The 26,467-nt window shown below is 45.5% G+C and overlaps 1 protein-coding gene across 17 annotated transcripts in view; it reads left to right on the top strand.

The window, feature by feature from the left end:
- Positions 1–26,467, top strand: part of HIPK2 (homeodomain interacting protein kinase 2) — a 193,158-nt gene that overhangs the window by 44,757 nt on the left and 121,934 nt on the right. For all 17 annotated transcript variants that reach the window (XR_012007922.1, XM_072777403.1, XM_072777416.1 and 14 more), the window contains one exon: positions 12,570–13,653. Coding sequence is in view for 16 of the 17 variants with exons in the window: in XM_072777403.1 (XP_072633504.1) it covers positions 12,570–13,653 (1,084 nt within the window). In the remaining variant the exon portion in view is untranslated. The remainder of the gene's footprint in view (positions 1–12,569; positions 13,654–26,467) is intronic.

Genomic DNA, 26,467 nt, shown 5'->3' with positions numbered 1-26,467 from the left:
ATATTAGTTTCCTAGCGCTACTGTCATATTAAAGTACCCTGAAGTGACTTCCTTGCCTCTTCCTAGCTTTGGGTGGCTCCCGGCAGTCCTCAACATGCCTCCGCTTATGGCCGCATCTCTCTGATCTTTGCCTCAGTCACTATGTGGAATTAATTCTCTGTGTGTCTGTGTCTTTCCTCCTCCTCTTGTAAGGACACCAGTCATACTGGATTAGGAGTCACTTAATGGCCTCGCCTTAACCTTGATCACATCCACGAAGACCCTATTTCTAAAGGTTATCCTCGTAGGCTTTGGGGGTTAGGACCCCAGCATATCTTTTGTGGGGACATATGGTAATAGAATTACATAGAGTAATTGAACTTACGTACTTTTTCGGTATAAAGGAGAGATGGCAGTGGCACAGTAGTAGAATACCAGGTGGGAAGGAGTAAAGTAGGTTTCCAGTTCCAATTCTGAGTGTGCCAAGCATTTCTGAAGGTGAACCTAATAAGCTCAAAAAGACAAATCAGTTGTGGGCTGGGCATGAAATGAGTGAGAGTCGAGTAAGGAAAACACTTGATTTTACTTTACAATATGGTACCAAACATTTAAGAATAATTAATTATTTTTTGTGTAAAAGAGTAAAGAACCTACCAGATTTTTAGTCTTGAATTAGAGTTTATAAGACATTTCTAAAAGATAGAGAAATTGATAGGGCACTGGGTGGGTCAGTCAGTTATGTATCCAACTTGGGCTCAGGTCATGATCTCAGAGTCCTTGGATCGAGCCCCAAGTCAGGCTCCATGCTCAGCAGGGAGTCTACTGTCTCTCCCTCTCCCTCTGGCCCCTCTACCCTGCTTGTGCTCTCTCTCTCTCTCCCCCCCCCCCAAATAAAATCTTTTTAAAAAAATATTCTATTTATTATTCATGAGAGACACAGGGAGAGGCAGAGACATAGGCAGAAAGAGAAGCAGGCTCCCTGCAAGGAGCCAGATGTGGGACTCAATCCCGGACCCTGGGATCACACCCTGAGCTAAAGGCAGATGCTCAACTGCTGAGCCACCCAGGCGTCCCATAAAATCTTAAAAAAAAAAATAAAAAATAAATAAAAAAAAATATTGAATCTAAGGCTTACATAGCATTGCCAGACATATACCTGGCCTCCCCAATACCTGTTCTAGTTCTGGTTCACTCATGTCTTGAGGTGGTCAGTCATGATTTTGGTACAGTGAAGGAAGGGGGATGCAGCTGAAAGATTCGGGGACAAGGCTTTTGCAAAGATTTGTGACACAAACACTTGGAAACTAGTACCATTGAAAGTTTAACTGTCTTATTTAGAACGTTTCAGGAGCAAAAGGAGGATCCTTCTAGAGCTTTGAAAAATGTGTATTTGAATGGAATTCATCTATGTTGAAACCAGAAGTATATATAGCTCATTGAGTTTTATGATTTGTGGATGTTTACCCTTTCCATGCTGCCAGGTTTGTTTAGAAGGATTATTTTCTGGTGATCATTGGTTGGAAGGAAAATACAAAGTTGGGAAATGTAATAATAGCCTCTACAGGCTTTGTAGGGAAAGGACAACGTGGGGGCACCTTGGTAGGGTAAGTGTCTAACTCTTGATTTCAGCTCAGGTCATGATCTCAGGATCCTGGGATCAGGCCCCACATTGGGCTCTGTGCTAATTGCAGAGTTTGCTGGTCATTCCCCCTTTGCCCTCCCCCGTGTGCTTGCTTGCGCCATTTATCTCTTTCTCTCTCAAATAAATAAATAAAATTCTTAAAGAAAAATAAAAGGACAGTAGGGATAGCAGAAGAGAATTAGCGCATGTGAGACAAGACTGACCCAAGGAGGAAGTGAAGAAGAAACTTCCATCCCCTGCCCAACCCACAAATGATTTCTCTTTTGTGCTTACTCATGTCCTACTTCAGAAATGTTGGATAAGCCCAGAATTAGAATTATAAACTTAGTTGACTCTGTCCCATTTTGGAGTTATTGATAAATCATTGCCAACTCTCCTTTATACCAAAGTTGACTACAGTTACTCCTCACTATGCATTACAGGTACGTCCCTGCATGGCCTTTCCCAGAAGTGCTGTAACATACACTTCTGCAGAATTTAATTTAAAGTAACCATATTGCTTGTGCTTGTTTCCATATGTAATATTTGACTAATTGAAATACCTTCATAGATTCTTTGAGGCAAGATATAGAGAAATCACAAAATGAGACGTCTTCTCTCCAAGGAGGGAAGAACAGGGAGAGTTCTTTTGGAATATCCTGACTCTATATCCTAGGAAAATTATACTCTACTAGAACGCTTTTGGTTGCTTTAAAACTATTGTTATGGTGGAACTGTGCCTCCTCCCCCCATGCCCAAAAAATTGTCTTATTCCTAACCCCCAGTACTTCAGAAAGTGGCCTTATTTGGAGATAGAATCTTTACAGAGCAAATCAAGTTAGAGTAAGGTCGTTAGGGTAGGTCCTAATCCAACATGATTGGTTTCCTTATAAAGGGGAAATTTGGATCCAGAGACATGCATAGAGAGAAGAGGGAGTGAAGACAGACACCTACAGACCTTGGAGAGCCTTGGTACAGATCCTGTGAACAAGTCCTCAGAGGGAACCAAACCTACCAACACCTTGATCTTGACTTCCAACCTCTAGAACTACAAGAGAACAAATTCTGTTGTGCAAGCCACCCAGTCTGTGGTCCTGTGTTATTGCAGCCCTGGGAAACTAATGACTCTTAGGAGTAGAAGTTTGGGGGTTTTTAAAAATAATTAAGAGTTGGAATTAATGCAACTATTGTTTTGAAAAGGAGTTATTTTGTTTTTCCTTTCATCGATTCTACCGGTTTCCTGGAAAAAGAAACTGAAAAGCATGTGTGTCTTCCCTTCAGCCCAGCAATTGCACTACTAGGTATTTATCCAAAGGATATAAAAATAAAAAAAAATAAAAAAATAAAAAAACAAAGGATATAAAAATAGTGATTTGAAGGGGCACCTGCACCCATGTCTATAGCAGCAATACCCACAATAGCCAAAATATGGAAAGAGCCCAGATGTCCATTGACAGATGAATGGATAAAGAAGATGTGATACACACACACACACACACACACACACACATATGCATGCGCACTCACACACACAAGCGCGCACACACACACACAGGAATATTACTCAGCCATGAAAAAATGAAATCTTGCCATTTGCAACAATATAGATGCAACTAGAGGGTATCATGCTAGGCAAAATAAGTCAGTCAGAGAAAAGACAAATACCATATGATTTCACTCATACGTGGAATTTAAGAAACAAAAGAGATGAACTTTGGGGAAGGGAAGGAAAAATAAAATAAGATAAAAATAAAGAAGGGAAACAAAGAAACTCGTAACTCCAGGGAACAACCTGAGGGTCACTGGAGGGAAGGTCAGTGGGGAGGATGGGGTAACTGGGTCATGGGCATTAGGGAGGGTACTTGATGGACTGAGCACTGGGTGTTATATGCAACTAACTGATGAATTACTAAATTCTGCCCCTGAAACTAATAATACAGTAGATGTTAACTAAATTGAAATTGAATTTAAAATAATTTTAAAAGTGGGATCCCTGGGTGACGCAGCGGTTTGGCGCCTGCCTTTGGACCAGGGCACGATCCTGGAGACCTGGGATCGAATCCCACATCAGGCTCCCGGTGCATGGAGCCTGCTTCTCCCTCTGCCTGTGTCTCTGCCTCTCTCTCTCTCTCTCTCTCTCTGTGACTATCATGAATAAATAAAATCTTAAAAAAAAATTTAAAAGCATGTATATCTTAGTAGTATCATTCTTTTTCTTCACAAGAATTATATTAGACTGGTGATTTTCAGATTGCCTGCCTGAGAAGAACTGGTAACATGGCCTCCATATAATCCATTTGCAGACTACATGTACTTAACCACTTCAGTGAAAGGCTGGTTCATCCATGATGGTTTATGGCTTAGTTCAGGCAATATGGCCAAACCACGGAAAGGTGAATTTGAGAGAGGCTCAAAGCTGTTATAGGTGAGGTTAGCAACTTTCAGAAAGAGTAGAAGAGTTGATATTGACACATAAGGAGCCAGTAGGTAGATAGATACATGGAGAATTTGCAAATGTTGGGAAAAGGGTGTTTTCTCAATTGAAGGATTCCAGCCTGTGGTAGATTTTGTAGATTCAAGGAAGAGAACAAAAGATTTTGAAAGTCGTGAAGAGAATCACATTTCTTGGAAAAGCAAGGAGATAACATGGTGCATTTGGTTCTCTTCCCAGGAGGGCACCCCTTCTTTCTCTCCTCTTGACCCTGTGGAAAAAGAGGACTATTGGCTTATTTCCAGGCAGGCCCAGTAGCTCTTTCTCTGTTTTCATTCTCCAGGATCAATCCTTTAATTGTGTTTATCATCATTTTATCCTTGACTTTTCCCTGTGACTCATACTTTCCTCCTCATACTATTTGACCATGTCTGTGCCCCCAAGGATTTCTTTATTTGCCATCTGCTCTACTTTCCACACCATTTCTCCTGGGAAACAGCTTTACCCACATGGATTCCATTTCCATCTAGGTGTTGATGACAGTCCTTAGGTCAGTATCTCCAGGCACGACCTCTCGTCCATTCTCCTGTCCCAGGTTTTTGGTGGGTCGTTCCCTGGTACATATAGAACATTTCCTCTATGTTGTTTTAAATGCCTACAATGAAATCTATCCAAAATAGATCTCTTCCAGCTGGACTCTCCTCTCAAAATTGGCAACACCATTGCTTTCTTAGTCTCTTTGGGATGTGAACTTTTGATTTCAGTCTTTTCCCCTTTTGGTATATTTGTCACTTTGTCCTGCTGCTCTTTGTTTAGCAATATTTTTGGCTATGTCCCTTTGTCTTTGGCATATGCATAAGCTGATTCAGGGTTACCCTTCCCTCTTCCTCTGATTAACCCTGTGCAAGGTTAGTGCACCCTACTGAAATCATTCTCTTTTCAAAATGGTTTATCCTCATTCAAGATTCAACTCAACAAATGGGAACTAGATGTCAGTGGCCCCTGACATGTTAACTTTGGTAAATTAAGCAATTTCTTGCCTCAGAGTTTCAGTATGAATAGTAGAACATTGAACATTTCAACTTGGATACCTTGTCAGTGCTTGTAATTCAACTTGTGGAAAACCTATTCTGTTATCCCATCACCCCAGATAGACAGCTTTGCTTCCATTTCCCATCTTTCCATCATGGAACCCCACTCCTTTGAGTCCCCCAGATGTATTTGATCCCTCTCTCTCCTTTGCCCTTACATCCCACCTGTCAGTCAGTGTGTCTTGCCTTCTCTTCTCTACCAAGTTTTATGTTTCTGCTCCTTCTTTTGTATTTTCTCAAGCAGTTCCTTAGTCCAGATCCTCACTGCCTCACCCCTGGACTGCTGTGACAGCCCAGATCATTCTTACTCCAGACCAGTGCTCTGTCCGCTGTACCACTGTGCATCGTCTAAGTGAAGTTTACCTCTTTAATGAGGTAAATTGATTTTATTTGCACAATTTTGGTCGTATTTCTTGAATGTCATCAGAAATAGATGATGCAGAAATGGTAGATGATGTAGGATCACTGTTGGGGGTGCCCATCATTTTAGCAGGTGGTGTGCAGTTGGGTGTGCCCCATACTTTACATCTGTTGCACCCCACATGTCAGCTTCTATTTCTCCTTGCCTATTGCTGTACCCTGTCTCCTTGTTTGGTGCTCCTAGTCCAAGAACATAAAAAATGAAGAAGAATGGTTAATAGCATAGATTTGAGAGTCAGGCAGAACTCAGTTCAAATCCCAGCCCTGCTCCTAGTAGCAAAGTGACCTTGGACAAAACTCCATTTACTCATCTGTAAAATAGAATGCACATCACCCTACAGTTGTGGTGTGTAAGCCTCTGGAGTCTGACACAGAGGGCAAAGTCAATGATAGTCCCTCTGCAGTGTGATTGTGTGTTAGAGAACAACCGGTAAGACCAGGTGAAGGCTGAAGGTTTGAAGCGAGTGGCAGCAGTAGTAGTATGGCTTCACCCCAGCTTTACTGAGTTTTCGAAACTTCTAGAAGATTGAAGTTATCAGAAGAGGATAATTCTGGGTAAGTAGGTTATTGGTGCACATGGTTGTTTATTGGTTTAGCATTTGTTCATGTTTTGCTACTGTGTAAAATGTTCTTACATTGTTGTCTCCAAACAAAGTCTAAACTTTCTGAAGGCGTAGACCATAGGGCTAGCTGATCCCTGCAATTTGCTTACACTGGTTAGCAGGATCTGGAACAGAGTCCTTCTGCTTTTCAAAAGATACCCCATTTTTCTAACCTCAGCTCAAGTCTTACTTAGCTCCTCTAAGCTCCTACCATGTTTACTTTGGCAAATTGCTTATGTTGGTTAGAATTGCCGGTTTGTTCTTTTTAATTCGCAATGAACTTGGCAACGCCCATGAGATTTTAACCTCCTTTAGGATGATGCCGATGTGTTAGATTTCTTTGTGTTTCCTTTTGTGCCCAAACCCAGTCTTTTTTATATAGAGAGCTCTTAATGCAATCAGTAGTATTGTTACCATCATTATTGATGGAAGAATTCTGTAGAGCTTTGGTTGATCCTAAACTGTGCTCTGATGGAATACACTATATATTTAACATTACACAACTAGTGGATAAACAGACTTTGATTGAAAACGATATAAAAGCCCCATAGACATTTAATATACACTGTTTTAGAAATGTATCATTGAAAATTGTCTAATCTGAAATTATCTTTGCACTACTTGTGAAATATAAACTTGATAAGCAGGATGACTATCATTAAAATTTTATGTATATAGTTTTGCATGTCCATGAAGATATTTTTTTCTAATACTTTTCAACCCCTGAGGCCTCAAATTACCGTGTTCTACAAGGTAGTCAAGAGGTTTTCAGATTAACTCTTTTCTAGATGTTTAAAAATGTCCATTCCAGTGCATATTCCTAACATTCGTATATTTTTGACATTCTTTTTGACTTATTCTATAACTTTGTAGTATCATATGTGAGTAATGTGATCCCTAAGACAGACACAGCATCCCGTTGGGTATGAGACTCATTCGAGTTCTGATTATTTCTATCAAATACTTATAATTCAGCAGAGGATTTGGGGAAGTAGGGAAGTTTGTACCTCCTACTCTGAGGTGCTCACAATTGTGTTCTCTTTAATAATATAACTAGATTCTGCATGGTAATCTGTTTTACATCTGCCAAACCACAATTAAACTTTATCCACTGCTGAAAATGGTGCCATTATTTTACTTATAATTCCTTCTCTCAAGCTTTGGTAGAATTCAGTGAAGTTGAGTTAAATATAATTTCTTTTTAAATCATAGTTGAACCCTCACTCATCCCCGTGGTTTCACCAGAGTCTGATCTTCCAGTAGATAATTTTGGGGTGGTGAAATGGAAAGGAAATGTACTCAGATGTGAAGCAACTTTTCAGTTCATCTAGTTGTGAAATATAAAATTATGAAAAAACTAAGCAAATAAGTGGGGGAAAAAAGAACTAAATGAGCCAATCCTTTAATAAATGACATCTTAAAAAAATCTTAGGAGTTAAGACTTCAGGAAAATCAAGAAGATTTTTAACTATTCTTATAAGTAACTATTCTTATAACTATTCTTTTAACTATTCTTATAAGATTTTTAACTATTCTTATAACTATTCTTATAATTCTTTTCAGGTGGAAAAAAAATTACCCTTAACCCTAGAAAACGAAATTTTTCGTTAAGCTGTTAAGACAGAGACAAAGAGGTATATAAAATTACCTTGATTTCAACTTCTAGAATCAAGGTCTTATTTTTCCATTTATCCTAGGAGCCTAAACCCATCAGCTGACTTCCTAACTTTCAAAATAGGATTCTTGCAAGATTGAATTGAAAAGGGTAACTCTGAACTGTCCTACAGAGTCTGGCTTGTGCTCACCCTTTCCATAAAACATCCAACTCAGAGCCTAGTACATGCTAGGTGCTCAAGGTTTTAAAATCTGGAGAATTGTGATAACCCTGAGGAATAGTGTTTGAGTCTGAGGCAGCAGGCGTGGTGAAGGGCATTTCTAGCCATGCACATCTCCTCTCTGATTCTGGGCATCCATCACCAGAGGTAGCCAGCGATGATTTCCACAATTTTATGACCCTTGGCTGTCATCCCAATAACAAATAAGTCATAAGCCATCCTCTTTCCGTCTGTAAAATTCCACTTCAGCACCCTGGCCATTCTACCAAAATGTTTTTGAAACAGTGAAAATAGAGAAAAGAGCCACTTCTCCTTTATGTAACATCAGCATATTTCCTCTGCTGCTACCCACTCTTTCCCTCCCCAAGTACTTGAGGATTGAGGAATGAGGAGTCAACTAGGTAGCAAAAGTCCAAGGAGATGCTTATTTGCTTTGCCCCCAGTGGTTAAGTTACTATAAGTCAAGGGATTGGTGATTTCTTTCTTTCTTTTTTTTTGTTGGTTTGGTGATTTCTATATTGTATACAACATCTAAAACAATATGAATATTTAATAATGATAACTACAGGTAAAAACAGTGTTACTACAGAATTTGGGGGAGGTTGCACAAAAAGCAGCTATAGGAAGAAATAGGTAAATTCTTTTTTTTAATTAATTAATTAATTTTTAAAAAGATTTTATTTATTTATTCATGAGAGGCACAAACAAACACACACAGAGGCAGAGACACAGGGAGAGGGAGAAGCAGGCTCCCCAATGGGGAGCCCGATGTGGGACTCGATCCCAGGACCCTGGGATCATGACCTGAGCCAAAGGCAGACACTCAACCACTGAGCCACCCAGGCGTCCCAAAAAAATAGGTAAATTCTGAATAAGCAAACCAAACAGTCTCATCGGGCAGAAGGATGTATATGGAGGTGTAGTCATTTTGCATAGGTAGGTATTGGGGTTTAAGATCCAAGCAAAAAAAAAAGATCCAAGCAAGAAGGCAAGCCTCTGTCAGGTCAATGGGATCCAGGTGAAGGTGGGGTTCAGAGCATGTGTTGAGTGTCAGGCTGAGGCTGCTTATAGGAAGGGCACATGCAGACTGATGTGCTCTTATAGGAAGACCACATCCAGACTGAAGTACAGACAGAATGGAAGCGCTGACACTAGGATAGGAGCTGCCTAGCCCCTGCCCTGTTTTGTTTTGTTTTAAGTCTTGGTTTTTGGTGGAAAAATATTAGCAGGTTTTTCTTTACTCTTCAGAAGAAGGCCAGGTTCCGTAGGTGCCTGTGACTGGTCATTGCTCTATAGCCAAAGAACTAAGCTCTCCAGGAGGCCTGGCCAGTTAGAGTGCTTTATTCCATTAACAGAGTGCCTACCATGGATAACAAACTTAGCTTAATATTGGGGAAAACACAAATATGAGTTATAAAACATATCTCTTGGACTCAGAATATAGCCTGGTTATGGAAACATGACCTAAATGTGTAAAAAGTGAAATAGCACAAAAGGTAAGTAATTCAGTTCAACAAGATGAAAGAGATTTTGCGAGTCAAAAGTGCAATTTGTAGCCAAATGGATAGTATATATGTAAGTGCCATAGGGAAAGAGCTGTGGGAATGATCACTGTGTTTTGGAGAGGTCTGGGAGGAGAAGGGATCTGAATTGTCTTGTCTATGAATACTTTGAGAGAAATTGTGAAGGTATGCCAGATGAGGGAATGGTGTAAGAGTGTGGAGGTAGGACCTGTAAGAGACATTCTAGAAACAGTGAGTAAAACAGCTTAATTCTGTTCTAGTTGAAGTTGGAGAACGGTTACTAGTTGGAGATGAAGCCAACAAGGTAATTGAAATCAAATGTGATGGTTTTAAATGAAAGAGCCCTCCACTTGATCACATAGACACTATAGGGGTCATTGAATGTTTTTGGACAGCTGTACCTGGGTGGTGCAGGTGGTTGAGTATTCAACTCTTGGTTTTGAATCAGGTCATGATCTCAGGGTGGAGAGATCAGTCCCCTCATCGGGCTCTGCACTCCCTGCAGAGTCTGCTTAAGATTCTCTCCCCTTTACTGTCTGTGCTCTGTCTCTGTCTCTCTAAAATAAATAAACCTTAAAAAAAATTTTTTTTTTTTTGGGCAGAGGAGTAACATGCTTAGATATATTCTAGGAAGATTAACCTGGTGGCTGAATATGGACAAATTAAAGGGTAAAAGACTGCTCAGGTAGCCCAGATGTCTATGTTTGGTCTAGTCCTACCAGAAGGTGAGAAATGTTTTAACTATGGAAGTGGCAGCAAGAACACAAATAAAGAGATGGATACAAAAAGACATTTTGACAAGACTTAGCACATTCTTGTGTATGGATAAAAGAAGAATCATCAAAGGTAAATCCACATTTTTGGAACCAAGAGACTAGAAGAGTATTCTGTGAACAGAAAGGGGGATGTTAGAAAGGGGTGTGAGATGGTTAAATTTTTAGGAGAAGATAGGGGAGTTCAGCTTTGGAAGATAGTCTTTGATGTAGCAGGAGGCAGAAATATATTAATGGAAGGAAAGAGGGAGAGCCTGCCCATGATAAAGGCAGGAGTTGCCTGCATAGACATGACAGCTCAAACTGTTTGAATGAATGTCTTCCAGAGAGAACAGAATCAAAATGTTGGAAATGCCAACATTTTGAAGGAGGAAGAGGAAAAGGAACCACTGAGGCACACAGTGTGCAATCACACATTGGAGGAGGAGATTACAGATTCTCATAAGCACAGATAAGAACATCAAGAAGGAAGTTGTGGTCAGCATATCAGATGTTGCAGGAAGGTCAAGGGGAATAGGGGCTGAAAAAGGCCCTTGGGTTAGGCAATTAGGAAGTCGTTTACCTTTAAGAACACAGAACTATAGTGTGTGGATGTGCAGGGGTGGGAGGGAGCATAGATTAAGGAATGAGCCTGAAAGGGAAAGGGAGCATGACCACTGATTATAGGTGAGAAGACGGAAAAAATTAAAGGGGAAGAGGATGGCTGTTACTCCTCTTGGCTTCTAAGTTGGGAGTGTGTGTGTGCACACACACATGAAGGCAGAAGAAAAAGATTAAGTCATTGATTCACTCGGCAAAACTTTATTAAGTACCTAGTCAGGACTGGGATCTAATTAACAGGCAGAAATTGAAAGCTGTAAGAGAAGGAGAGGACAGGGGAGGGAATCCAAAAGGAGGAATCATGAAAATGGGAGGATATCTTGGTGTTGGAAAGGAGAGACACAGCTTCCTCTGAGACCGGAGAGAAGGAAAAAAGGATGGGGGTGGATATAGATTCTGCAATGTTCTGAAATGAAGAGAATAAAGGTGGGAAGCAAGGTTGCTGACATTGGACTCCTGGACAAAGTGGAAGATGTCTGCTGGGAGAGGGAGGGTGGCCAGGGTGACAGGTGACAGAGTGGGAAGGAAAATGTTCAATGACCACTCCAGCTAATGCGAAGGAGTCAGAGACATGAACATAAGGGTGGCTAGATAGTAGTGGTGCTTGACGGAAACCCAGCTGTCCTTGTGCTTCTATGAGAAATGTTTATCAGCTGCAGTTAGATGATGAGCAGTGTTTGTCTTTACTTTCATCTCTAAGAACTTACCTTCCTCATTGTCTTATTTTTTCTTGGTAGTTTTCTTGACTTTTTTGTTGTTGTTGTTTCTAGAATCACCATAATTGTAAATCATACAACTATTCCAGAGTTATGGTTTTATAGATTTCTGAGGTTATCTCAATTGTGGCTGAGGTGTTGGTATGAAATAACAGTACTTTCTAGATAAACATATTAATAGATGAATTTAGCAGGAAAAGTTAGTGAGTGCCCGTGAATGGTGCTACTTACTCCTCCCCCAAAATAAATAAATATTTTAATGTTATAAAACATATAAAATAAATGATCAGATGTTTTGTTTAGGCCACCTAAATGAAAATATCAGACCAAAAAAAAATTAAAAAAAAAAAAATATCAGACCGACTGCTGATCTACTCAGCTCTACAGAATTCATTTAAGATATCTAAGATCCCAGGGGGTACTTATGGTTCATCCAGAAGCTAGCACATCTTGAGTGGCTCCATGATTAGACCTATGTGGGAAGATGTTTCTTCAAATGAGCTAACCTGACAGGGTGTGTGACAAGGCGTAGTAGACCATGCGGGACAACTTCGGATATAACAGTTACCTGGGTCACCTAATACAGTTGGTTTTAGTAGGATTGCAGCCCAGTGAGAATTGAGGAAGAATCTGTTTCTATCATGAACAATATTTATAAAAAGATAAGTAATGAACAAAGTCCTGATACTCTAATTCTGTATCTGAATCTTGATTGTATTCCTGAGTGATTCCACAATTCCCCCATCCCCCTAATTGTGGCAAGGCTGAACACCAGAACTCCTTGGCCCCACCCAAACTTGAGTGGCCAGAATGAGCTTGGCGGAGAGGGGGAATAGATTCTCTTTCCCAACCTTGCTTTGAAGTAGAGTGAAAGTATTCTGTAGGACCCAAGCCATTGGCCAGAACTGAGACAAATCGCTGAATCCATTCATTCAATGGTGACTAAAATATTGATTTTTCCCTTTCTTTTTCTTGTAGGTATGGCCTCACATGTGCAAGTCTTCTCCCCTCACACCCTTCAATCAAGTGCCTTCTGTAGTGTGAAGAAACTGAAAGTAGAGCCGAGTTCCACCTGGGACATGACTGGGTACGGCTCCCACAGCAAAGTGTATAGCCAGAGCAAGAACGTACCACCTTCTCAGCCAGCCACCACAACCGTCAGCACCTCCTTGCCGATCCCAAACCCAAGCCTACCTTACGAGCAGACCATCATCTTCCCAGGAAGCACCGGGCACATAGTTGTAACATCAGCAAGTAGCACTTCTGTCACTGGGCAAGTCCTCGGCGGACCACATAACCTAATGCGTCGAAGCACTGTGAGCCTTCTTGATACCTACCAAAAATGTGGACTCAAGCGTAAGAGTGAGGAGATTGAGAACACAAGCAGCGTGCAGATCATTGAAGAGCATCCACCCATGATTCAGAATAATGCAAGTGGGGCCACCGTAGCCACTGCCACCACATCGACTGCCACCTCCAAAAACAGTGGCTCTAACAGCGAAGGTGATTACCAGCTGGTTCAGCATGAGGTGCTGTGCTCCATGACCAACACTTACGAAGTTTTAGAATTCCTGGGCCGAGGGACATTTGGGCAAGTGGTCAAGTGCTGGAAACGGGGCACCAACGAAATCGTGGCCATCAAGATCCTGAAGAACCACCCGTCATATGCCCGGCAAGGTCAGATCGAGGTGAGCATCCTGGCCCGCTTGAGCACGGAGAGCGCCGACGACTACAACTTTGTCCGCGCCTATGAATGCTTCCAGCACAAGAACCACACGTGCTTGGTCTTTGAGATGTTGGAGCAGAACCTCTATGACTTTCTGAAGCAGAACAAGTTTAGCCCCTTGCCCCTCAAATACATTCGCCCAGTCCTCCAGCAGGTAGCCACAGCCCTGATGAAACTGAAGAGCCTAGGTCTCATCCATGCCGACCTCAAACCAGAAAACATCATGCTGGTAGATCCTTCCCGACAGCCCTACAGAGTAAAGGTCATCGACTTCGGTTCGGCCAGTCATGTGTCCAAGGCTGTGTGTTCCACCTACCTGCAGTCCAGATACTACAGGTAAGAGCGCTTGCTCAGGGACAGGAGATGCCGAGGGCCCACTGGCACTGCGTGGTGGTTGCTGGGGGGTGGGGGGATGTGAATGACACTTCTCCAGGATTGCCCTCAAGGCATCATCATTTAGTCAGACAATTAGGACATGTATATGGAAATGATGGTTAGAAGCCACGTAAGAAGGAAGCCAGTGTGCTCCTTGGCATAGATGTTCAGAGTCCAAAGGGATGCCTAGAGGCCAGGGTGCAGGGCTTGGCAGGGGGGGTTAGGTCCCCCGACACATAGGGAGGATCCAGACCTGGGCAGGCTGGGCCAGAGGGGCATGCATTACTGAAATCACTGCTGTAGGAACACCCAAGACTCTCATGGAAGACAAGGAGGACACCTGCCCCCCGTTAGGCCACAGCAGGGAATCTGTGGGTAGTGGCTGATAGGATTGAAAGAGTAGCTTGGAGCAGGGTGTCGGGGGGATCTTAAATATCACACTAAGGGGTTGCAACCATGGAGCACGCACTGAGGTGCCAGAACAGGTAGCAGGGTGAAAGTGATGCTGGGAAGATGGCTTTTATGTCCCTGGGGAGGCAGGAGGGCGAGCAGAGGCCCAGAGGCCAGTCAGCCCCCGCCTGCAGTAGAGAGCTCCCGATTTGGATTTGGTCAGGACAGAGGGAGGCCTGTGGCCGCCCAGGCAGGGAGTGCAAAACTTACGCTCCTCACTCACTCAGCAAGAACTCCAGCATGTGCTGGGCACCAGCATGCGGCACAACAGCCCCGGCCAGGCCCTCACCATCCTGGAGTCTCCAGTGGACTGGTTCCCCATCTCGGCTGTGCGTCGGATGGGGGATGGGGTGGGGTGAGGGATGGTGTTGAAAACTAACCTGGCTTGGGTCCTAATCCCCACAAACTGAATCAGCCCTTCTGGGTGTGGGGTCCTGCATGGGTGCTTTCTAACAGCTTTTCTGGGGATCCCAGTGCGCAGCTGGGGTTGGGAGCAGCAGCTCTGTGGGGACCCAGATGAGAGAACACTGGCTTTAGAGTCCGAGAGACCCAAGGCTGGCCTGAATCCCCACACTCAGTAAGCTGTGTGGTGTAGCCTTGTTGCCTTGTTTCTCTGTGCCTTCACTTCCTCACCCATAAGCTGGGGAAGTCCGGTCACCAGCCTCAGGGTTGCTGGGACAGTGGACCGCAGTGACGCGGCCGGAGTGCTTTCCTCACTGGCCAGCTCGTGGTCAGTGCGTGAGGAGTGGAGAGAAATGGGAAGCAGAAGAGTCTGTTCTGGGGAGACATTGATGGGCTGTGCTTGAGGGGATGTCGAGCAGTCCAGTGATTGTGGAGGTTAGCAGGAAACATCCTAAAACTCCTGTGAGAAGATAGCACTGGCACGCATTTAAGAGATTGCCACATAGCCATAAAACCAGAGTCCCAAGACTCATGTGCCTGAGCCCCTGTGCCCTGACACTCTGATCGTAGGTGTGCTTTCTCCACCCTTCCCTCTAGGCCACAGAGAAACGCTGCAAAATGGGCTACGTCACGTGGGCCCAGCTGACTGGTCACCTGTCCCCATAGCTGACCCCTTTACCCATCCTCAGCCTGTGAGTCTCGGTGGATAACCTCACGCCCCCTTTCCTGAGAGATCTGAGCCACAGGTCGTGTCCCCCCATCCACGGGGACCCTGTTGTGGCTCTGTGCTGCCTCCCCTCCCAACCCCTACCCCTGCCATCTCCTGAGCTGCAGTGACCCTTCTAGGCTCTACTCCCATCCTTCCCCAGTGTTCCTTTCCCACTTTGTCCACCAGCCGCACCATCACCCCACCCCAGCTGAGGAGGAGCCTCTGCCGGCCTCTGCCTCCCAGCCTCCCTGCCTCCCTACCAGCTCCAGGAGGGAAGGCTCTACTGCTCACCGTTGCTGTCTGTCTCTCAGCTCTGGAAGCACATGGAGAGGGAAGCCAGGAGCCCGGTGCTGTGGCCACAGTGGGGTTGGGGGGAAGGCTTGGACATTGCAGGAGAGGTCCCTGTGTGAACCCTGGGGGAAGGGTTGAAGGAGGAGGATGTGCAGGGGTGAGACAGCCGGCACATGTTCTCTTTAGAAAGTGCCTTTCTTTGAAAGGTAGCTCTGGGCTGCAGCAGCACGGGACATCTTCGTGGGTCACCAGCCCGGCTGCAGAGTAGCTGGTGCTCTGGCTTTTATTACTCAGTTACCCACGGTTGCCATTTAGCAAACAGATACCAGTTTTATTCATCTCTACTAGAAACTAAGCATGGCAACTTGTAAAGAGACTTTCAAAAACTCTTTAAAAGGCAATGCACACTGAGGGCAAAACTTGATGTAAGTTGACTTTGGGAGTCTTTCTGTCCTCGCATCCTCATCTTGTGCCCCAGTGATACTTCCCACCCTTCTCCCCCCAGATGGTCTCTGCCCCTGTGCCTGGGACCCAGCCTTAGGGAGTCCGGTGGGTGTGGAAGGCTTGTTTGCAGATGGTCTCAGGGCACTCCTTAGCTCTCCTCTCCCTGTCTTCTACCTCTGGCCCCTGTACCCCCATTTCCCTCAAAGACCCTCCCTTTGGGTATGATGTCACCTCCTTCTTTAGATGACTGTTGCCTAAAATTCCGGGCAGGCTAACCTCTTCCTCCTCGTGGTCACCTTGGCCAAAAAAAAGAGTGTCCTTTGGATCCCTATGATGGGCCTCCATGCCCAGCTCTGGTCTCAAGGACATGGTCAACATGAACGCCACATTCTGTACCCTCCCCAGGCCTCATCTGAACCCCGGAGCAGTGTGCTACCATAGCAAGCAAGACAGGTGCTTGAGGACGGTCATCAGCTCTGTCTGTGCCAGTCCTAGCTGTCTCTGAGGGACAGCCAACTCCAGAACATGTTTATCATGTTGATTTTCCCAATTGCTTTGCCTCATATGCGGGCAGGGGACAGGACAGGAGAAAACCCTCCAACTGTCCATCGTTTATCTGAGAAGGAAGACATTTTTCAGCCACAACTTGAGACACTGTGCCTGTGTTTGAGCTGCCTGGGGTAGGGAAGTGAACACTCTGTGGATCTAGCTTTCCATGGGGCCTGGCATCCCCAGGGACCCCCTATATCTGTACTGGATGCATCATCCACTGAGGCCTCTCACATTCAAAGGGGAGGAAACTTACATGTCCCTCATTGTAAGTGGGACAGTATTAAATGTCTTACCATGCTCTCTTCCCCAACAAGTGACATGGAAACGGTATGACAGAGAAACGTTCCTGTCCTTGATCTGAGGTACGTGGGAAAAAAGGTGGTGTCACAGGGAGGGAACTCCAGCATTTGGTTGGCCAAGATTGGGGGCATATGCCTATAGACGCAAGCCTGTGTTTTTCAGGAAACAGAGGCTCCTTTTTTTAGTTTTTTACATATGATGCATGAGTATCCTCTTCCTACTTGACCTTCCAATCTGAAGGTCTTTTATGTAGTTAACAGCCAAATCGTGCCATTTCTCAAACTGTATCGTGCATGAGAATCACCAGGAGGGCTTGTTAAGAACACATTTCCACCAAGATCTTGCCCCAGACCCACCAAATCAGAATTTCCAGAAGAGTGCCCCCAGAGAAAGTCTCCACCCTGTGTGTGTACACGTGCACACGCCCACAGAGTTCAACGCAAGGAACTGGAAGTGAGCTTGTGCAGGTGGTCTTAGGCCCTTTCTGAGAAACACTGCTGGGGAGAAAGAGATTTCCTTAATGGTGTCACCTTTCACGTGCTCACACCCCCAGAAATGGAGTTGTAGGTAATCCTTGGTACTCCCGTTACCTCACCTTGGAAGTCCCTGCCATTTCCCTACGTGAGTCTACACTGATGCCAGTTTTTGTGGGGTTTTCTGTTGGTTTTTTTTTCTTTCTTTCTGTTTCGGTGGAGGGACAGCAAGCAATAAATTGATGTGGGGGGTATTTCCACTATTGGCGTGACCAGGAAACTAAAAACAAGACCAAATATTAAGCTCTACTCTCCGAGAAAACAAACAAAAAGACACACCATTCAGGCAAAGGATAGTCAGTGATTAAAATGTGTAGATTTTCTTGTTTCTGCTCTGGACTGTTCAAAATACCCTATCTAGACTTAATTTAGAACACTTAAGACCATTACTGAGACCTCAAAAAAATGGGCATAAGATTTAGAACATCATAAATGTCCACTAGTCTCCATCTTCAGAATACTCTAACCTATTTTTGTCTGATTCTTTTGGTTGCAGAGATTATTTTCAGATTGGATACATGGTTGCTCGAGGGAGAGTGGAGATCTGTTTTAATCCAATTCATTAGTCATTCACTGGGGCCTACTGTGTGTCCTGTGGTATATGTGCTATTCACTGGCACCTACTGTGTGTCCTGTGGTAGATCTGCTAATGGGAAGGAAGTAAAGGAAGATCTCTAATCTTGAGTTTATGGTCTCTCTGAAGTGATCGAGGACACAAACAAATCCCCTAGAGTATAATTCTCATGCTATGATATTGCAAATGTTTGATCACTCTGTAGATATTCATTGAGCCTGTAGGGGACAAATCATGAGAAAAACCAGTTAGAGAAATTCAAAGTCAATGAAAAGACTTTGCCAGAGGGTTAATAGGGAAGATTTATTGAAGGAATCTTGAGGTGGGTCTTACAGGCAGTGAGAGACAGTGGTGAGGGAGCCTGGGAGCCCCCAGGATTGACACAAATAAGGGAAGATGGTGATATCTGGAAAGAGTTGAAGTCTTGGGTCAGAAAGTAAGGGTTAGGGGAGTGAGGTCTAATAGGGGAGAATATTAATATAGGTGTTGGCTTGGATCTAACAAGAGTAATTAAATGAAGTTAAGGATGTTAAGGAAGTTTAAGCAAATGGAATGGGAAAAAAAAACAAGTTGGGGGAACCTAGAGGCTAGGAGACAATAGTAGTTCAGGAATAAAAGGCAGAGGCCTTGGATTATAATGCCCATCCCAACAGTATAAATGTGAACACTTTCAGTGCTTTGAACTTTCCAGGTACTGTGACTGCGTAATTGGCCCAGAGGGGATAGTTTTCTGTGTTTGTTTTGCTCTCTTTTTTTTATTGACTTTGCTTTCTCTAAAGCACAATTCGGAAGCTCTGATCTCTTTGGAACCTGGTGTCAAATTCCACCCCTGCTACTGAGTGATAGGTTCCAGAGGGGGAGTCGGGAGGCTCCACCCCAGTGCTCCCCCTGTGTGTCCCCAGCTGACTGTGTTCCACTGAGTCATTGGTGAACGTCAGAGTGAGCCATCCACACTCCTGCATCTGGACCCCATTATGACCAAGGCCTGTGTTGGGACATATGGTTGGTCAGAGTTGATGGTTTGCCCTGTGGTCACGGGACTGTTTTTTCTCCTATGGGTTTAGCTTGGCCTCCTCAGCCCAAACTGGGAGCCCTCCATAATCTCCTCCCTATCAGTTGGGGACAAGGGGCATGGCACATGCCAAAATGCCATACTCTCACTTCAGAAAAGGGACACAGCTTCATAAAGCCATAAACATCAGTAGTTTCAAAAATTGTGTAACTTGTGCAGATAATAAAGTATAAAGGGAAGGGTGCCTGACTAGAAGATAGGTTTGATTGAAAAAAAGAACCCTGTAAGCAATCGCATTGCAGGCGTTAGCTTTTTCAATTAATTTACTTTTATTGCTAGCTGATAATAACAGGAAAAGGCTCTAGTTTACACTTTGAGGATATTCGGTGAAATATTCAACCCACTGACAATCTCATCCACCCAGGGAGACGGTGATAAACATGTGAAAACTTTTCGGTTGCAGCTTTGCTTTTCCGAGAAGAAGTAACCAGTAAGTCATCTGGCTGTTAGATTATCTTCAGTTTCCCTTTACTTGTCTCTAGGACCTTGAACTGTAAGGTGAAATAATTTGAAATTAAAATTTTCTTTAGCGAGAAGCTAGAGTGGGAAGCTTTGCATGTACTTGAGTATATCTGCCCAGGTGCCCCCTTCCCTCCTGCACACACATGCATGCTCACACCCATATGCAAGTACTCACACTCACAAACACAGTAGCACAGCATAAGCCCATGTATGGCATACGCAGATGTGAGTGTCCACCACAGCATCACATGGAAGGAGACATACAGACATGCAGCAGACATGCGTGTACGTGCAAGGACACACACACACCTTCCATTCAGAGACACGGAAGTAACCTGCACCCTCACAAACCATGTGAGCACACCTGAGCAACCTCACAGAAGCTGTCTCCATGCCCCAGAAAGTTGGCCCAGTTTCCTGCCTTGCAGCAAGGATACCTGCTATACGTCCAGGACACTGGGCAGTGAGCCCAAGGTATAAACCAGTTGTTTCCAAAGTGTAATCCAAGGATCCTCCTACTACAGAACCACGCAGGTACTTCTCAAAAATGCAGAGTCCTTGGTTGCAAAACAAATCTAATGAGGCTCTCTGGCAGTGGGGCCAGGTGCCATGCATTTAAACAAACTCTACGGCTACCTCTGCTATTAAAACTACTGAGGTACGATTGGCATACAGAAGGCTGTAGTGTAGGTAATGTGTGCAACTTGATGGGTTTGAAGATAAGTATATACCATGAAACTATCACTACAGTCTATGCCATAAACCGATCCAGCAACTCCACAAGTTTCTCCCCCCCCTTTTTATCCAACATCATTATCATCATCATCATGATTTTATCCTTTTAGAACTGTGGCTCTAGATGGTGGGGCTTGCAGAATCTGTCACCTTTCCGCCCCTTGGCAGGTGTACCATGTTCCCTGTCGAGATGGGAGAAGCAGAGCCTCCAGTGACACCTGGCTTTGAACCATGGATCATTCACCTGAGTGGCTGACAACCCCTCTCTGGGGCACAGTTGGTACATTGCTTGCAGTCAGACCCCTTTATGCCCCAGCAGTGGTGACAGTGAAGATCCCAAAATAGTTGGTAAGATAGGAGAGGGTGTGTGTGTTGGTGAACTGGGAAGCAGGTGGTTAGGAAGAGGTGGGCTGCTTGGGTGGGGGGAGATAGCAGATGAGCAGCAGAGATGACAACGTATGTCACTCTTTGGGTGATTTCCAGTAGACATAGCACTTACTGCCGGGTGGCAACCAGGCTCTCCCTGTAGCCACAGCTGGGTTTGGAGCTATAATCCCCATTTATGCATCGAACAAGTAATTTTTTGAATTCCGAAGATGTGCCAGACACTGTGCTTTGTGCTGAGGTTTGAAGAAATGAGTAGGAGTGCCTTCAACTATGCAGTTCTGCCCCCAAATCTGTAATGGAATGAGCTGTCCTAGGGGAGTCAGTGGTTGGGTGTGCCAGGCTCTGCTGTCCTTGCCCGCCCAGTGTAGACATCTCTCATTAAACCAAGAGGGGAGAGGGTACAATATAAGCCTGGAGTCTCCTTTCTCCTTTCACCTTCAGCCCTTTGGGCTGCTGGCTGATCTTAAAGCTAGATGGAGGGTCGGGGCTCTTGGTCTTGGGTATTGGCCTGTGACCCTCATTCCCAGGCAGAGACAGAGATGGTGGCTTTGTGGTAATGAAAGTCTTAGGTTGGGGATCCCCAAAGCCAAGATAGAGACAGAGCTTGGGTACAGAGAGTCCTTTCCGGAGAAGATCTCAGAAAACAGGAGCAAGAGAATGGGGAAGTGATACCATAATTAGGGGGCTGCCCCGTTCTACCTCCAAGGAGCCCACTGAAGGCCTTTGGGATTGGGCCCCAGAGGGTAAGAGGCTGGGGCTCTGGTCCCCGAGAGGTTGAGGTCTGTGAACCTTTGTGCGGGCCAAGCTGGTGTGAGGACTGGGTGGGCTAGGGCAGACTGAGAGGAGGCTGAAGCAGAAAAGCAAGGTGACGTGGTACATGACGGCGGCTGAAATCAGAGGGAACGCAATACACGCCCTGGGAGGGCCCAAGGTGTGTGCTGCAGCACTCTGCCCAGACCTCCGGGTCCTCCCCACCAATTACATGTGACCTGTTTTTAAATGGAAAGAGAATAAAAGGGAATACCTTTTCAAGCAAATTTAAGGAATATATAGGCCAAGAATTCAGAGTTGAACTCTAAACTTTGGTTGCTTGGAAGTTGAAGATCTGATAAAAGCTAATTTTTTTTTAAACTAAAATTAATGAATCTTGCCAGCACCCCACCCATTTGTAGCTAGTGAAGTGCCAGCTGGAGATGGAAGATGGGTTGGGCTCTGGAAAAGAATATCCGGGGGCCGGGGCTTGAGGACCTTGACATGGGAGCTTGTCAGAAGCAGGGGAGGGAGGTGGCAGGAGCTGCTTCTCCCTGTGTTCTGCACTCACGGGCAGTAGGTGTGCTGGCACCATTCCCTATGGCTCCTTTGTTGAATGAGTGAATGGCACCAGTGTCCCCGTGTGTCTTAGCCCAGCTCACACTGCCACACGGCAGATGCCCTCATTTGCCCGATTTCTTGCGGTCTTTCACTGGTCACCTAAAACCCGGGCCCCTGGCATCCGGGAGCTCCGAACCCTGGACCATACGGGACCCCAGTAGCAGCCCCCTGGGAGTGTATACATCTCACCAGAAACATTCATTCCCATCTTGCCTTTCCACCTGTGAGATTTCAATTTAAAACCTGAAGACAGCTGACTCGGCTTTTAACAGATTAGTTCCCTGAAATCAGCCAACATCTGTCATGTCCCATTATACCTTTGCAGAAAATTAGAAGTGACTCCCCTAGCATGGAGCAGGGGCTGAGCACAGCACGATCCGACTGGAGAGCCTTGAGGGTGTGAAGATGGTGCCATCCTCTGGGCCTCTAACCTCTTATCAGCCTCTCCATCTGGGGGACTTTACACCCATGCTAGACAGGACTCCCTTAACTTAGTCATCCTACCTGTGAGCTCGTGAACAAAGATTTCCTGCGGAAAACGGGGCTGCTCGTACACTGCTCCACATGTGCTCAGCACATGCGAAGCTCTCAGTAAATGTTAGCGGCTAATATTTTTACTGCTACTACTGTTATCATTGTCATTATTCTTCTCATCGTTACCATATGTGGCAACAGGCCTGGCTTTGAATTCCAGCTCTGCTACATTATAGCTGTGTGACTTTAGGCAAGTTTCCATGCCTCTCTGAGCCTCATTCTCTTCTCCAATAAGGGAAGAATCACAATGGCTGCAGAAGCTGTTATGGAGACTCGATGAGGGAGCAGTCTGTGTCTGACGCACCTGTGTGTACCTTGCCACCCGGCCTGGGGCGCTTCTCATGACCATCATGCTTTCCCCCTTGGGCTCCCTTCACAACGTGCGTCAGGTGTAGCATCTGTTTCATTTGGTCAGTGTGTCTCTAGTGAGCAGCATCCCCAGTATTCCCAAGCTTCCTGGGATCACGCACAATTTCTTTTTCATCTCTGTAGATGTGGAGGCCAAGCACATGCTTTACTTTCAGTCGGTGCCAAATTGAAGGAGGGCCTGCGTGCTGGAGCATGGTTGGTGGGTTTCCTCCAGTGTCAGGAAGGGTCAGTATCCAACTCAACAGTGAAGGGGTCAGCATTTGAGGAGAGGAGTGACATCTCCCCCTCTGAGTTGGGAAGGACAGGTGACAGAACTGTTTTGGCTTGGCAAGAAAGGCGGGGGCACTGTTCCTGACTTGAGGGCACGGGCTGTTGCCATCCTGCTGCCGCCACTGGTGAACATGAGAACAGCCCTAAGGTCCTGCACTCTTCAGGCTGGACACAGAAGCCCCAGAGTGGGGAACGGCACGCTGGAAGCCTCATAAAGTTAGATTGCATCTGACACCTGCTGTGACTTCCTGCATCCTACTCCCCATCTCTGCCCACACCACGAGGGTCAGGGAGCCAAGAATGGAGTGATGTTGAGAGACTGTTCAGAGACCCCCTGCAGGTGTGTGTGTATGTGTGTGTATTGGTATGTATGTACATGTGTTGGATGTAAGTAGTTTTGGTGTGAGTGTTGGATTTGTGAGTGTATGTTGGTGTGTGTTGAATGTGTGTCTAATGTGTGTGCGTTGGATGTGTGTGTGTGTTGAATGTGTGTTTGGTATTGTGAGTACTGGTATCGGTGTTGGTGTGTTGGTATGTATAACTGTATTGTATGTGTCTTACATATGTGTGTGTGGTGTGCTTGTGTGTGGATACTGGATGTGTGAGTGTGTTGCTGTGGGTTTATTGTGTATTGAGTGTGTTTGGTGTATGTATTATATGAGTATTGGTGTGGTGTATGTTGGTGTGGATATGTGTTACTATGAGTGGGGATGTGTATGTGTGTTAGATGTGTGAGCTTGTGTTGGTAGTGGGTATATGTGGGTATTGGATATGTGAGTGTGTTGGTGTGGGTGTTGGGTGTATGAGTATGTTGGTGTGGGTGTGTGTTGTATTGGTGTGGGTATGTGTTGGCCTGTATGAGTATGTGTTGTGTGTGTTGGATGTGTGTGTGTATTGGTGTGTGTGTGTGTGTTCGATGTTTTGGAGTGTGTGCATTGGATATATGAGTATTGATGTGGGTATATATTGGTACAGGTGTGTGTTGGCATGTATGAGTGTGTGTTGGGTGTGTTGGATATGTGAGTGTGTGTTGGGTATGTGTGTGTGTTGGATGTGTGAGTATTGGCATGAGTGTGTGTTGATGTGGGTATGTGTTGGCCTGTATGAGTGTGTGTTGGGTGTCCCTATGTTGGATATGTGAGTGTGTGTGTTGGATGTGTATTGGCATGTGTGTTGGTAGAGGTGCGTGGGGGGTGTGTGCTCAGTGGCAGCAGATAGACTGGTCCGTGGGATCCCCCATATGTGGCGCCCCTTCTGGTCCTGTTCCTTGTGACTGGGGACGTGTACTCTTTAGTCTCACACAACTTCATTTATGTAAACGTGGACCGTAAAATAAAAGTTCTGTGGCCAGAACACCAGGGACGTTGTTCGTCCTCCATTGACCTCCAGTGAAGGAGTTCTAGCTCTCTTTTTTGTCAATTAGAACTTCTATTGGCAAATAAAAATGCACCAAGTAGTGACCCCCTAGAATATAAATAGACTTGGCTCTGAGCTCAGATGTCCTCTCTTGTGGAAGTGGACTATCCACGCTGAACAGCAGCAGGATGGTCTCGAGGCGATGGGAGAGCTCTGTGTCCTGCTCGTGGCAGTGGAGCCGCAAATCCACATGAGGACTAAGAACTCAGGCTACTTACATCAAAAAATTAAATTAAAATGTTAGAAATAAAACCTTTAAATCTGTTTACCCTTCAAGACCTCTTAAGGAAATTGTTGATGCCATTAAACCCTTAAACCTTATCTTGCCTGGTTTTTCTTCCTGTTTTTGTTGTGTTGTGTTGCGTTGGGGCAAAAGAGATAAATTTGTTCATCCTGTCACAGGATGGCCAGCAGGGTAACAGTCATTTCTGGCAATGGCCGGATGGGGGAACCCATGGAAACAGCTCCGGGGAATAAACAGCTGCCGGGGCCGGAAGCACTTCTATCAGGCTGTCTCTTTATTCTGTGCATTGCTTCGTGTATAGGTCATAGACTTGTCCTCTAAAACTTCAGGACAGTGACCGCCAGGAACAGAGAAGTGACACACTGTTCCTTCTGAAGTGTCAAGAGTCCAGAAAGAAGATTAAGTCTCTGTGGAGAGCGGTCATCCAGCTTTATTATGCCTACAGGGTCCTGCCTTTGGCTGTTCCATTATTGTGGCCACGACCAGCACACCCATGTGTGAACCAACCTGATTGTCCCCAAACCAGCTTTTCCGTGTGGTGGGCCTCCTGTTGTGAGGAGATGTTCATGCTTATTACAGGGTAGTAGCTGGTTTTGCAAGGATTTTCTTGTGTCCCCCACAGAGAGGGCGTGCCTGCATGCCATCTTGGATGCAGAGGGTTGTCTCGCCTGTGTCTGAGTGTCAGACCTTGGAGAGGGGCCCCTGTCCCCAGCAGTCATCCCAGGCATGACAAGGCCAGTTCTGGCAGCAGGACCCAGGTCATGCACCCCAATAACTGGGCCATGGCCCAAGGCCACATGCTGGGCACAGAGCCACGTTCCTTCTTCTCCCTCCCCACTGACAAGAGCTTTTCACTTGCTCCTTTGGAAGAAACGAGAGGGTCACCAGCATGTGAACATCGTGTCACTGTGTCCTCTGCAACTCTGGGCGGCCAGTTTAAGACACAGGTCTTCTGCTGTGGCTCTCCTGGCAGTGAGAGGTCCGCTGGTTTGCAGATTTGAGCTCGCGGCCGCACTGCCCCTGTTTGCCTCGTCCCTGTTACACTGCTCAGGCTGCTCTCTCTGCATTAGGTCCAAGGAGCAATGGGCTAGCCTTCCTTGCTCTTGAACATTCTCTTTTAAGATGCTCCCCACATCTCCTTCCGTAATTCCCTGCCCTTCTTCCATTCCCTGCTCTGGCTCCCATGTCCCGGGTCCTAACCTGGAATTCAAAGCCCTGAGTCCCAGGACCCCAACCCTCCCCTCACCCCATGTGGCCTCAGTGTCTGCCAGGCACCTACACTGCCACCTTTGCTTAGACTTTTCCCCTGCCCTCCACGCTACCCGGAGCCCCAAGCCCAGCCCTTGTGAAACTGCCGTGACCGGAAGTGATCTCTCCCCTCCTCAAAACATTTGGATTTAGTGTAATCTGTCTTGTTAGTCATCCGTCCATCTGATCTTCAAGGAAATTGTACACTTCCTGGGGCTAGGGTCTGGCTCTTCAACCCCGTGGAAGAATCAGGGCTGATGTTATCAACTGGTTTTATGGTGAGCTAACACCACTAGCCACCTCTGGCTCAATCTAGGGAGATGACAGGGGGATAGACCTGGGTCCCAGCATCCCACCAAATGCAGAACACAGGGTGAGTCTCTTAGCCATTTCCTCGGCTTCTGGATCCCAT

This window comes from Canis lupus, chromosome 15 (assembly GCF_048164855.1).
Source record: "Canis lupus baileyi chromosome 15, mCanLup2.hap1, whole genome shotgun sequence".
Taxonomy (NCBI): domain Eukaryota; kingdom Metazoa; phylum Chordata; class Mammalia; order Carnivora; family Canidae; genus Canis; species Canis lupus.
Note: the sequence above shows the minus strand (reverse complement) of the source record. Positions and strands in the feature narration are given on the sequence as shown.